The sequence below is a fragment of the Sus scrofa genome, chromosome 14, assembly GCF_000003025.6.
Source record: "Sus scrofa isolate TJ Tabasco breed Duroc chromosome 14, Sscrofa11.1, whole genome shotgun sequence".
Taxonomy (NCBI): Eukaryota; Metazoa; Chordata; class Mammalia; order Artiodactyla; family Suidae; genus Sus; species Sus scrofa.
In genome coordinates, this window is record NC_010456.5 from 7,241,152 (window position 1) to 7,255,004 (window position 13,853).

The 13,853-nt window shown below is 51.1% G+C and overlaps 1 protein-coding gene across 6 annotated transcripts in view; it reads left to right on the forward strand.

The window, feature by feature from the left end:
- RHOBTB2 (Rho related BTB domain containing 2) overlaps positions 1-13,662 on the forward strand; it is a 31,605-nt gene extending 17,943 nt beyond the window's left edge. For 2 of the 6 annotated variants that reach the window (XM_021073203.1, XM_021073204.1), the window contains exons 6-11: positions 399-1,414; positions 1,718-1,836; positions 4,313-4,463; positions 9,610-9,698; positions 10,939-11,044; positions 12,505-13,629. In XM_021073203.1, the coding sequence (XP_020928862.1) occupies positions 399-1,414; positions 1,718-1,836; positions 4,313-4,463; positions 9,610-9,698; positions 10,939-11,044; positions 12,505-12,722 (1,699 nt within the window). In that variant the 3' untranslated portion in view covers positions 12,723-13,629. Of the gene's footprint in view, positions 1-398; positions 1,415-1,717; positions 1,837-4,312; positions 4,464-9,609; positions 9,699-10,938; positions 11,045-11,402 lie in introns of all 6 variants that reach the window. The other 4 variants (XM_021073202.1, XM_021073200.1, XM_003483388.4 and 1 more) reach the window with 4 other exon arrangements.

Consider the following 13,853-nt stretch of genomic DNA (forward strand, 5'->3'; position numbering starts at 1 on the left):
GTCTTTGCATGAAAGCAGCTTATAATCTTGCTGGGAGATGAAATTAGTAGGTGAACATGCTAAAAACCAATGTGGAATGTTGCATGCTAATTGCCAGAGAGGTAGTTAGCGCTGTTGCTGCTTTGATCTGGGGAGATCACCAGGGCTTGGCACAGATATAGAAGGCTTCTTGGAAGAAGAGGGGATTGGAAGTGAGCCTTGAAGGGCTGGTGGGATTTGAACAGACAAAGAAGAAAGGGAGTGGAAATGAGCAAGGCTGGAATGAGGCCAGGGACACAGATTCTGAGCAGAGACCCTCCAGCCTGGTGAAAAACTGGCAGCCTCTGGAGAGCTGCCTCTCCCCAGCCTCCACCCTCCACCACCAACACCAGTTTGGTTTCCCTTTTTGAACCTTCCAGGCCCATCAAGCCCAATGAAATCCTTCCCCCAGAGAAGGGTCGGGAAGTGGCCAAGGAGCTGGGCATCCCCTACTATGAGACCAGTGTCGTGGCCCAGTTTGGCATCAAGGACGTCTTTGACAACGCCATCCGGGCAGCGCTCATTTCCCGCCGGCACCTGCAGTTCTGGAAGTCCCACCTCCGCAACGTGCAGCGGCCTCTGCTGCAGGCGCCCTTCCTGCCCCCCAAGCCACCTCCCCCCATCATCGTGGTGCCCGACCCCCCCTCCAGCAGCGAAGAGTGCCCCGCCCACCTCCTGGAGGACCCGCTGTGTGCGGATGTCATCCTGGTGCTGCAGGAACGGGTGCGCATCTTTGCCCACAAGATCTACCTCTCCACCTCCTCCTCCAAGTTCTATGACCTGTTCCTCATGGACCTGAGTGAGGGGGAGCTGGGGGGCCCCTCGGGGTCAGGGGGCCCCCACCCGGAGGACCACCGGGGTCACCCTGATCACCACCACCACCACCACCACCACCACGGCCGGGACTTCCTGCTCCGGGCAGCCAGCTTTGATGTGTGCGAGAGTGTGGAGGAGGGTGGGGGCTCTGGTCCCGCTGGGCTGCGGGCCTCAACCAGCGATGGGATCTTACGGGGCAACGGGACAGGGTACCTGCCCGGGAGGGGTCGAGTGCTATCTTCCTGGAGCCGAGCTTTTGTGAGCATCCAGGAAGAGATGGCAGAAGATCCACTGACTTACAAATCCCGGCTGATGGTGGTGGTGAAAATGGACAACTCCATCCAACCGGGGCCCTTCCGGGCTGTTCTCAAGTACCTGTACACAGGGGAGTTGGACGAGAATGAGCGGGACCTCATGCACATTGCCCACATTGCTGAGCTGCTCGAGGTCTTCGATCTGCGCATGATGGTGGCCAACATTCTCAACAACGAGGCCTTCATGAACCAGGAAATCACCAAGGCCTTCCATGTCCGCCGGACCAACCGGGTTAAGGAGTGCTTGGCAAAAGGCACCTTCTCAGGTATGGAACCTGCTTAGGAGCTGATGTCCAGAAGGCCGGGGAATTCCCTTCAGGAGCCTTCTAGAGTCTGGGTTGGTCCAGTTAGCATTCTGAGTCATCTCAGCTGTTCATGTCCTGGAGATGGTGGCTCTGCTCCTAAAGTCCAGTGCCCCCTGGCCTGAGGGCGTGATCACAAATGCTCCACAGCTTGGCTTGTGACTTCGGAAGGAAGTGGGTTGTCTGGGCACTGTGTCCACCCTCAGGGTTGGTTGTCCCACGTTCTTTCACACATCTTCACGTGATGCCTCTTCTCTACCTGGACAGATGTGACCTTCATCCTGGATGATGGCACCATCAGCGCCCACAAGCCCCTGTTGATTTCCAGCTGTGACTGGATGGCTGCCATGTTTGGGGGGCCATTTGTGGAGAGTTCCACCAGGGAGGTAAGGCTAGGATGGGGACATTTGGTAAGGGGAGAGACTTACCCTTTCTATCTGAGGCATCTGTCCCTTAATAGTACTTTCTTCAGCCTTGACTGTGTGCAAACCACCAAGTGATGGACCCAAGAGAAGTTTATGAGATGGTTCCCATAGCCAAGGACTTCACAATGTACCAGGATAGGGAGTTGTGGGAACATCTTACCTCTATAGTTTAAAAAGCACTTTTGATACATTATCTTATATTGTCTCACAGATGACTCTTAGACAAAGCATAGCCCTCCCACGTTACATACACAGAAAGTGAGGCCCTGAGAAATTAAGTGACTCACGCAAATCTGTGTAAGGAAAAAAGGAGAGGGTAGGGCTTGAACTCAAGTCTTCTGATTTCTGGAGTTCCCTCGTGGCTCAGCAGGTTAAGAATCCAGCATTGTCACTGCTCTGGCTCTGGTTACAGCTGTGGTGTGGGTTCAATCCCTGACCCAGGAACTCTTTGCCTGTCGAGGGTGTGGCCAAAAAAAAAAAAAAGATTTCTGATTCCTTGGCTCTATACATTATTCCTTGCTTTCTCCCTGACACATGTGAAGCAACTAGAAAAAATTCAGTATGTCCCAAACTGAATCCATCACTGTTTTAAAGTGTAGGTTTTATTATTATTGAGCTATGGTGAATCCAACGGATGAGGGAAAATATTGCCATTGGAAAGATAGACGGTTATACTCAAGGATGTTTTTTTCTTTTTCTTTTTTTTTCTTTTAGGGCCACACCCACGGCATAGGGAAGTTCCCAGGCTAGGGGACTAATTGGAGCTACAGCTGCCAGCCTATGCCACAGCCACTGCAATGCCAGATCCAAGCCACATCTGTAACCTATGCCAACTCACAGCAACGCAGGATCCTTAACCCACTGAGCGAGGCCGTGGATCGAACCCATAACCTTATGGTTACTAGTCGGATTCGTTTCCACTGCACCATAATGGGAAGTCCATTGTCACGGATCTTAATGTGAAGGGGCACACGGGGCATGTAGGGCCACTTGGGGAAGCACCAGGGTGGGTCAGGAAGCAGAGGGAATGAGGAGGACTGTGGGCAAGAGCCTTTTTATTGTCGTATCCATGGGCAGGAGCAGGTGAAGCAGGGTAAGCAGGCGTAGGTTTGAATATTTTCAGTAGGCTCAGAAGCAGAGGGGCTGTCCTGAGTCGTTGGTACCTGGTACCGGGAGTGGCCCGAAGTGTGAGAGCCTGCTAAAGGAGGTAGTTAGGGGTGTGGGCTCTGCATTGGTTGGTTTGCAGGTGAGTCCTAGCCTATCACCAGGAAATGGCCAGCCTTGGAGGGGCAAGGCTCCAAATCTCAAAGCCTTAATACAGAAACTAGAAAGAGATGCCTCATGTCCTCTTCCCTCTAATCAAGGGCACCCTAACTCCCTCTTCTCACTGATACCCCTGCTTTCTTAGACACCAAGACTGGAAACAGAGTTGGAAGTGGCACAGTCAATGTGTCCTTAGGAATATTCTCTTAGGTCTCTCCTCTCCTTTCTGTTCCTTCAGCCAGGCTGAGTAGCCCAGGTCAGGTCCTTGGTGTTCTCCTGTATCATTCATTGTCTATCACTCAGCCTTGCAGTAACTAGATCCTCCTTTGTGCAGCTGCTTAAATTCTGAGTCTCCACACCCAGTTTTCCCAGTTGGTCTGTGGTTTTTTGGACTGTAGGGACTATGTCTTTCACTTCTGCCAAGTGTCTCCCCCTCAGCGCTGGTCCGTTAGCAAGAGCTCAGCAAACACTTGAATGAAAAGCTGGACCGTGCAGTGCAACATCCTAAGATTCCTGGGAAGGAAGTCCTTCCAGGAGGCTAAGTGCAGGGGTTGAGGTTTGAGTCCTCTCCGCTCCTTGATGGGTGAGTGGGGTTGGGATGTGCGAGGTGTGAGGCTGGGAACTCTCCAAAGCCATGGGGCTTGCCAGAACCACAGAAGCAGCTGTAAAGCTCCAGCCAACTCCCAGTGCAGCCTGGAGAGACTGGCGTCTGATGAAAAAGCAGTTTTTGTTGCGGTGCTGCTCGGAAGAGATCCCAGAGGCCCAGAGCAGTGGCTTCGTGCAGCCAAGAGAGGCCAGAGGGTGTCCACTTTGCTCATTCCGTGTCTCACTTGCACTGCTCCCCACAGGGCTGGGAGTGGCTGGGTGCAGGTCTAGATCACTGGAAGGACTCCTTCACTCATTCTCTAAGCCGGAAGGGCTTCAGAAGGATGCCAGTGAGAGCCCAGCTCACAGGTGCTCAGCCAATGGGCTCAGCACAGGCTGTTGCCATGGGAGACAAGCCTTTGGGGAGGGGGGTGGTTCTGAGCTGGTCCAGGGGCAGCAGAGGGCTGGCTGCCCTTCTGAGGGAGGATCAGCTGGGTGGGCCAGAGCCTTTTGAGGTGCTTGGACCTGAGTCACTCTTTCCCTAAAGCTGGACCCCACTGCAGCCCACCCTCTTCCTTCCCACACGCAGGTGGTGTTTCCTTACACGAGCAAGAGCTGCATGAGGGCAGTGCTGGAGTACCTCTACACGGGCATGTTCACGTCCAGTCCCGACCTGGACGACATGAAGCTCATCATCCTGGCCAACCGCCTCTGCCTGCCCCACCTGGTTGCCCTCACAGGTAACTAAGCTCAGGAGCCTCCCTGCAGGAGGAGTCAGGGGACCCCCACCCCCACCCCGCCCCGGGAGCCGCTACTTCTCCTCTCACCTGTCTCCTCCTAGGGGACAGGCAGCAAGCACCAAGGGAATACGTTTACATAACGTGCAATATGTCTGTGCGTATTGGGGTTTGGATGAGGACATGGGTGTGAAGAAATGTGTGGAAGAGAAGCTCGGTGGGCTCTCTCCAGAGGGTATCTCGGCCCCACAAGGTGGGCTCCAGGAGACAAGGTGCCCAGTGTTCTGATCAGCTTGGCCACATCAGGCAAGCCTAAGAAGTCAAAAAGGATAGAACACTATTCCTCATTTCTACTCTTGCTTCTCCTCCTCCCCGCTTCCTCCTCCTTTTTTTCCTTCTTCTTCTCTTCCTCCTCCTCTTCCACCTTCACTTTCCCTTTCTGCTTCTAGAAACAGACAACAAACCTGCCACTCCTCGATTCCTCGAAGATCCCAAGACTAGAGCTCCCCTTTCAGGATGGGCCAACCCCCGAGGCTGGGATGGAGCAGGGCCTGACCTGAGGCAGTAGGGAGACTAAAGAGTGGCGGTCAAAGTGCAAGGGCTGGAGGGAAGAGGGGCCCATAGCCCACAGACAGGAGCTGCTGCTGACATTGGAGTCGGCATCCTCGTTGCATTAGTATTGGCCTTGGTACCTGCACTGTTGTTGATGCTGAGGCTAATGTTCTTGTGCAGGTCAGGAGGCAGAGAGCAGGGCCTTCGATAATGAGTTGAAGTTCAGGGAAGGACCCAGCTGCTGGGGCTCTGGGCAGATGATCAAGATTGGGTCTCAGCTAGGAGGGAAGCAGCAATCCCAAGCTAAGAAGTGAGTTGTAAGGTGGGGCTTGGTCACGGGACAAAAGTGGAAATCTTTGAGCAGAACCAAACATGACTAGCCGAGCCTGCAGAGGCAGTCCAGGGCGCCTGGAGGGCTTTAGGGCTGGGTGCAAGTGTGAGGCTTCTAAAGATAACAGCTGCAGTGGTATTGTCATTCTCGACCTTCTGTGCAAAGTGGTGCGGTCTTCCCAGAGCACAGAAAATGGTTGAAACTCCGAGACCGAGTAATTCCACTTTTGAAAGACTGTCTAAACAAGTGACCCACGTGAAAAAAATGCATTAAGATGTTTCAGTTTGTTTCATCACGGCAGGCAAAACAAGTCAAATAGGCAATACTGGTTAAGCACATGATGTAATTTTCGCAAGGTAGCCATTAAAAATGTCAAACGTGGAGTTCCCGTCATGGCGCAGTGGTTAACGAATCCAACTAGGAACCATAAGGTTGCGGGTTCGGTCCCTGACCTTGCTCAGTGGGTTAACCATCTGGCGTTGCCATGAGCTGTGGTGTAGGTTGCAGATGCAGCTCAGATTCCGTGTGGCTGTGGCTGTGGTGCAGGCGGGCGGCTACAGCTCTAATTAGACCCCTAGCCTGGAAATCTCCATATGCCTCGGGAGCGGCCCAAGAAATAGCAAAAAGACAACAACAACAAAAAAATGTCAAACGCTGGAGTTTGGGTCAATGGCGCAGCGGAAACGAATCTGACTAGGAACCATGAGGTTACAGGTTCGATCCCTGGCCTTGCTCAGTAGGTTAAGGATCTGGCGATGCTGTGAGCTGCAGTGTAGGTTGCAGATGTGGCTCGGATCTGGCGTTGCTGTGGTGGTAGTGTAGACTGGCATCTGTAGCTTCAATTGGACCCCTAGCCTGGGAACCTCCATATATCCTGGGTGCAGCCCTTAAAAAAAAAAAAAAAAAAAAAAAAAAAGTCAAACAGCACTGCTGTATGGAAGGGCTCATAGAAAATAATACTGAATGACTTTTCCCACGAAATGCTCCATACATGCGAGAAAACATATGAACAAATGTGTTGTGTAAATACCTTGTCAAGGATCAGTGGAAAATACTAAGTATGGTATAATCGGCGATACTTTGTTTTGTGATATATGCTTCCTATAAAGTGTTTAATTCAAGCTTAACAGGTGTTCCCATTGTGACACAACAGAAACGAATCTGACTAGGGACCCCAAGGTTGCAGGTTTGATCCCTGGCCCTGCTCAGTGGGTTAAAGATCCAGCATTGCCGTGAGCTGTGGTGTAGGTTGCAGACTCAACTCAGATCTGGCGTGGCTGAGGCTGTGGTGTAGGCTGGCAGCTGGAGCTCCAGTTGAACCCCTAGCCTGGGAACCTCCACATGCCAGGCATGCGGCCCTTAAAAAAGGCAAAAAAAAAAAAGCTTAACATTTTTTATTGTTCAATATAACACAAATAGAGGTGACATGGTCAGCTTAATAAATTATTACAAAGCAAAGTGACCCAGGCGTACCAGAAGCCCTCTACCTGTCCCTCCCAACCACAGGCCCTTTGCTTCTTCCCTCCCTCTGCTAACTCTTTCTTAGGATGATTTTTATGGCCTCACTTCCTTATTCTTCTTCATAGTTTTATCATTCAAGTGTACGTCCTTGTATAGAAGGATTTTATTTTTTTATTTATCTTTTAAGTGTTTTTAAAAAATCTAAGTACCCCAAAAAAAGGAGAGAGAAAAAGAAAAATCTATAAATATCTTGTCCATTAAAAAAACTTTTTGGCAGTCCCTTGGTGGCTCAGTGGTACAAATCTGACTAGTGTCCATGAGGATGTGGATTTGACCCCTGGCCTCACTCAGTGGGTTAAGGATCCGGCGTTGCTGTGAGCTGTGGTGTAGGTCAGATGCAGCTTGGATCTGGCATTGCTGTGGCTGTGGTGTGGGCAGGCAGCTACAGCTCTGATTTAACCCCTATCCTGGGAGCTTCCATATGCCACGGGTTTGGCCCTAAAAAGACCAAAAAAAAAAAAAAAAAAAAAAAATCCCTTTCAGTTTTTTCTTCTTTTTTTTTTTTAGGGCCACACCTGAGGCGTATGGAAGTTCCCAGGCTGGGGGTCAAATCAGAGCCACAGCTTCCTGCCTACACCACAGCCACAGGAACGTGGGCTCCAAGCCACGTCTGCAAACCTACACTACAGCTGACAGCAATGCCAGATCCCCGACCCACTGAGAGAGGCCAGGGATCGAACCCACATCCTCATGGATACTAGTCGGATTCGTTTCTGCTGTGCTGTAGCGGGAATTCCTTCCTTGCAGTTGGTTGGGGAAAAACCCCACTGATCTATAGACAATCTAAATTTGTATTGATTGCATTTTTATAGTACACCATATTTCCCTATAAACTAGCTGCTGCTTCTAGATCTAATGTGCATTTGGTCGTTGTAAGACCACTTCATAGGTTGTTTGTGTTTCTCATCAAGAAGCATCCTTTGTCTGCTTTTCTCTCTTTCTGTGATGTTAGCAGCCATTGAGTATCATTGCCTGCATCCATTAATTTATTAGGTGTTAGGAAATGGTAATAGTCCAGCTCTGTCATTTTTGTCTCTGTTTATCTGTTGGAATACTTCTACCAAGAGAGAAACTTGCCACCTCACCCACTGTTTGTTTACCCAGTGGTATACAGGTGGTGTAGGAAAGGCTGGCGAATGCCCTATCTTTACTTTTTTTTTTTTTTTACCAGTTACAAGATACATTTATTTTCTATCATCCTTGGAGAATGACTGAGTCATTTTTTATTTTTAATAAGTGGCTATGAACTCTTAGATTTGAATATACCTAATCAGTTTCAAATACTTGCAGTTAGCTTTAGTGAAACTCGAAGACTGCTGCTCCTTTAGCCCATAGGAGTCTCTTCAAGTTGGCTCCAGAGTCTCTAAGCTTTCTGATTATCTGCAAGGATAAGATGCTCCAGGTTCATCCTGTACATTTCCTGCTCCAGACCTGGAATCCACCATTTCTCTAAGAAGTCCTGATTTCTTGTAGTTGGAAATGGGATTGCAAGGCTACAACCTGTGCGTTAGATATGCTTGTTGCTACCGAGATGGCTGTTGTTTCTAAGTCTTTTCCATGGACTGAGGTGGGATATATATATATATAATTTACATATATATTATATATAATTTACATATATTATATATAATTTACATATATAATATATAATTTACATATATATTATATAATTTACATATGTATATATTATATATAATTTACATATGTATATATTATTTATTTATTTATTTTAGGGCTGCATCTGTGGTATATGGAGGTTCCCAGGCTAGGGGTCCAATCGGAGCTGTAGCTGCTGGCCTACGCCACAGCCACGGCAACGCCAGATCTAAGCTGCATCTTCAGCCTACACTGCAGCTCACGGCAACGGCGGATCCTTAACCTACTACGTGAGGTCAGGGATTGAACCTGCATCTTCATGTATACTCAGGCTCATTACTGCTGAGCCGCAGCAGGAACTGCAAAAGTGTATTTTCAAAGATAGAATATTTTCTTAGTTTATACTGATAACAGTTGAAAAATAGGACTAAGAGTGTTTACTTCTTCCATATAAACATTTTAACCCAAAATGCAAGGTTCGTACACAGTTTGTTACAAAATTTAAACTAGTAGGAACAACTCGGTTTAATCCATAGTTCTTAGCAAACCTGAGACTTCCTACTCTCTTCCTACTCTCTTCGCTTCACCCTAAGTATATCAGACTACTTGGTGTAACACATGTAGTTTGAACAGTCCTCTTAGGTGATTCCTTTTTTTTTTTTTTTTTTGTCTTTGCTATTTCTTTGGGTCGTTCCCGTGGCACATGGAGGTTCCCAGGCTAGGGGTCGAATCGGAGCTGTAGCCGCCCGCCTGCACCACAGCCACAGCAACACGGGATCTGAGCCGCATCTGCAACCTACACCACAGCTCACGGCAATGCCGGATCGTTAACCCACTGAGCAAGGGCAGGGACCGAACCCGCAACCTCATGGTTCCTAGTCGGATTCGTTAACCACTGCACCACGACGGGAACTCCCTCTTAGGGGATTCTAATCTGTTCCTTCACTTCCCACCCCACTCCCCTGGGAAAGACACGTTCCAATCCCAGTTTCCTCACTTAGATCTCCCGAGGCCTCTCCTGGCCGGTTGGGACTTGCCCCTGGCCCTGATCTCTCTCTGCCTTGCAACGGGCCCCTGCCGGGGGGATGAGCAAGTGTGTGTTCACTCCCGTGGTTCTTCAGCCAATTTCTGGCTGTGTGTGTGTCACAGAACAGTATACCGTGACCGGGCTGATGGAAGCGACTCAGATGATGGTGGACATCGATGGGGACGTCCTTGTGTTCCTGGAACTGGCTCAGGTATGATGACAGAGGAAGGACTCTCTCCTACATTCTCAACTCTGGGCTCTGTCTGCCCCTTGGCAGTGAGTGGGGAACTGCTGGGAGGTGGTGAGTAGGAATGGAGCCCATTGGCAGACTTGGTTCTCTGCGTGGGCAGAGCCTTTCTCATCCTCCAGGCCAGAGGCTGCACCAAGAGGAGAGACTGGCCACGGGGGAAGGGACAGAGAGAAAGGGGAGGGCGAGGGAGGGCAGCCCAGAATCCTGTATAAATATGGTTGCTGTCTGCTGAGGTCCCATAAGGGACACTGAGGACTCCATCTAAAACTAACTTCCCATGGAGCTCCTAGGTGGCCTAGAGGGTTAAGTATCTGGCACTGTCCCTGCTGTGGCTTGGGACACTGCTGTGGTGCAGGTTTGATCTCTGGCCTGGGAATTTCCAAATGCCACGGGTATGGCCAAAAAATAAAAAAAAAACTTAAAAACTAGCATTAACTTCCCACTTCAATTTTCCTGAACAAGCAGGAAGAATCTCCCACACCAGTCCTCAGGGTGCCAGAATTCTACTGCTAAAAACTAATTTAGGAAGTTCAAGCATGGCAGACACACCTGGGAAGTCAGCTCTCTAAGCCTGGTTGTCACACCTCAGTGCAGGCTGCTTGGGGCCCTGAGGGCGGGGAGGACAAGGGGTCAGATTGGAGGGGGGCAGATGCAGTAGGATGCCACCACATAGGACTCTGGATTCCCAGGGGTGCCCGGGGCAGTTCAGGGCTGAGGTCGTGATGGTGATAGTATCAAGGAGCAAATCCATTGTCCTCTTCTTACAGTTTTATGTGGCCTTGCCTCTCGAGCTCTGCTTTTTTATTTTTTTATTTTTTTTGGTCTTTTTGTCTTTTGAGGGCCGCACCTGTGGCATATGGAGGTTCCCAGGCCAGGGGTCCAATCGGAGCTGCAGCTGCCAGCCTATGCCACAGCCATGGCAACACTAGATCCAAGCCGGGTCTGCGACCTACACCACAGCTCAAGGCATGGCTGGATCCTTAACCCACTGAGCGAGGCCAGGGATTGAACCTATAACCTCATGGTTTCTAGTTAGATTCGTTTCCACTGCGCCCTGATGGGAACTCCTTGAGCTGTGCTCTTTACGACTCAGGGTGTTTGCCCACCTGCACCAAAGCTTTGGGTCTGCAGGCAACTATAGAGGTCTATGTGCAGACCCCCACCCAGGGTCCCAGCACAGATGCTTCCCATGTGTTCCCAGTTCCACTGTGCGTACCAGCTGGCCGACTGGTGTCTCCATCACATCTGTACCAACTATAACAACGTGTGTCGCAAGTTCCCCCGAGACATGAAGGCCATGTCCCCAGGTGAGCATAACGGGCTGTACCTGTGCCTCTCCCTCAGCTTGGGTCCACATACCTGACCTGACTCCAGGGCACCCCGAGGCTGCCAGAGACCCTTGGATCTAACTTGACCTTATAGGTGGGGAGCAGCCCGCAAAGATGTATCCAGCCAAGCAGAGGGGGGCTCAGGAGAAGCGCTGGCCCGGAGGGCCTCTGGGGATCTCAGGCAACTCACTCTGCCCCTTTGGTATTTTTCCAAACTTTTGGGAGCAAACTCCACTCCAGTATGCAATAAATTTTATACCATGACCCAGACCACATATAGGAAAAAATATAATTTTCCATGCTGCTCATGACCAACAACATTAATTTCATAACCTAGGAATGGGCACAAGTCACAGCTTGGACGACAGCTTGGGTATCCTCTGAGGTCCCTGCAGCTCTGCCTCGGCCTAATTGATGTCTCAGGTCCTGGGGCCCAACAGGAAGCTCATGGGCTTCAGGGAGAGGTGGGGCTGGCCTCCCGAGTTCTCACTGCCCCTTGGTCTGGAGTTCTTGGTGTGCTCCACCCTGCTGTGACCCTCTTCCCTGCTAGCAGGCTGTCCCTGTATCCTACCAATTCTCCTAGGACCCTCTCTCCTCTTCACCCTTCTTGGGTTTTCTTTTAAAGCACAGCTCCAATCTCCATCACTCCACCTGTTCAAAATTTCCATGGCGCCCACATGTTTTCCAGAATAAGTCCAAACCCCTCAGCCCAGCCTTCCCTCCCATCTGAAGTACAACCGCCCCCCCCCACACTTGCCCTCAGAACCTAAGCTCTGCCAGATACCTCTCCTGTCACCCCAGCCAGTCTGAGCATCCTTTTTTTTTTTTTTTTTTTTTTTTTTTTTTTTTTTTTTTTAAGGGCCACACCTGTGGCATATGGAGGTTCCCAGGCTAGGAGTCGAATCAGAGCTACAGCTGCCAGCCTTCACCACAGCCACAGCAACACCAGATCTGAGCCACATCTGCGACCTACATCACAGCTCACAGCAACACCGGATCCTTTACCCACTGAGCGAGGCCAGGGATTGAACCTGCAACCTCGTGGTTCCTAGTCAGATTCATTTCCTCTGCACCACATGGGAACTCCCTGAGCATCCTTTTGCAGACAGCTTTGCTCACCCTTTCTCCCTCATCCTTTGTCTAAGCCTGCTTTCTTCTCAGGACCCATTAGCCCCATTTAGATCTCTCTGGCTTTGAAGAACAACACCAGTGGAAATGCCTTTCCCCAGTGTGGACCAGCGGCCCCACTCGCTGGACACCTGACTCTCTTTAGGGGGCTCTCTGAGGGCAGAGCTTCCACTTTCAGCCCCCAGAGGCTGGGATGTGCTCCCCACAGGACTGAAAGCCACCTGCAGGCCCCGTGGGAGCAGGGCGGGGGTGGGAGTCCCTCTTCCCCTTCACCTGCCTCCGTTCTCGCCAAGCCCTGTGTTCTGCTCCAGAAAACCAGGAGTACTTTGAGAAGCACCGCTGGCCGCCCGTCTGGTACCTGAAGGAGGAGGATCACTATCAGCGGGCCCGGAAGGAGCGTGAGAAGGAGGACTATCTCCACCTGAAACGGCAGCCCAAGCGGCGCTGGCTGTTCTGGAACAGTCCCTCCTCACCGTCCTCTTCAGCTGCGTCCTCTTCGTCCCCATCTTCCTCCTCGGCTGTGGTCTGAGATGCTGCCGCCCTCTTCTGACCCTGCTGCTCTCGTCCCCACTTGTCCTTGCCCCTCTGCTCCTCTGCATCGCCCCCTCCACCTTCCAGGGACAAAGGACTCACATAACCAGGACCCCATGGGCAGAGCTGCTCTCACCAGCCAACACAGCTCAGCAAAGAGAGGAAGGAGCCAGGCCGCGTGGATCAGAACAGGGAGCCCCCCCACCTCTGCTGAGGTCCCGCTTCCAGAAACCGAGGCAGGAGACGATTCTCGGGAGGTGGGGAACAGGAGAAGAGCTGAGGGCTGTGGCACCTTGTCTCTGGGTCAGAGAACCCTAGAGTCAAAGGGAGAACTCCCCCAGCCGCGAGGCTGCGTGTCTTGGGTCCACGGAGGCAGCTCCCTCCCTGGGAGTGGTGGTGCCCAGGAAGGGCCCTTTCTCGGGGGGCCGTGTGTTTCCATCCATGGACTTGGGGGGTTGCAGATGTTTTGTGGGCATTTCCACGTGGAGCCTACTCAATTCCTCACTGGAGAAGTCAGGGTAGAAATTAAGCCTTTAGAGCCCAACTCGAGACTTCCACACCTGGGGTGCAGCTGCCAGAGGCCATGGGTGGAAGGCTTGCCCTCTGCGGGCACCCCTGCCATGGCTGTGGGCATCCAGGCCTGAGAAGGGTGGCAGAGATTGTTCAGAGCTGCAGGTCTAGAAGCAGTGCCTCTTGGTGCAGTGAGAGACTTTTCTCTCCCCCCTCCTTCACTGCTCAGATTTCCAGATAGAAACCAAACAAAACAGCTGGAACCGGGGGAGAGAAGGAGGCGGGGGATGGGGGCCTGGGCGCAGCAATCCCGTACTCCTCTGGGCCCTCCACCCCCCACCCCACCCCCCCGCCTCTGGTCAGCACAGCTTCTTATGGGATAGGGCAAAATTAGCAAAAAAAAAAAAAAAAAAAAAAAATACCCAAACAACACAAACAAAATCACCACCAACAAAAACACTGTAGCCTCTATCCCCTCAAAGAAGGAAAAACAGAAAAAGACCCTGTATGGCTTACATTGTTATGAAGCCGAACAGGGTCTCTATATGGACAAGACAAAGAGTGAGGTAGTCCATTTGACTCGGTGATTTTTCAGGAAAACTGTGTCACTGGCTGTGAC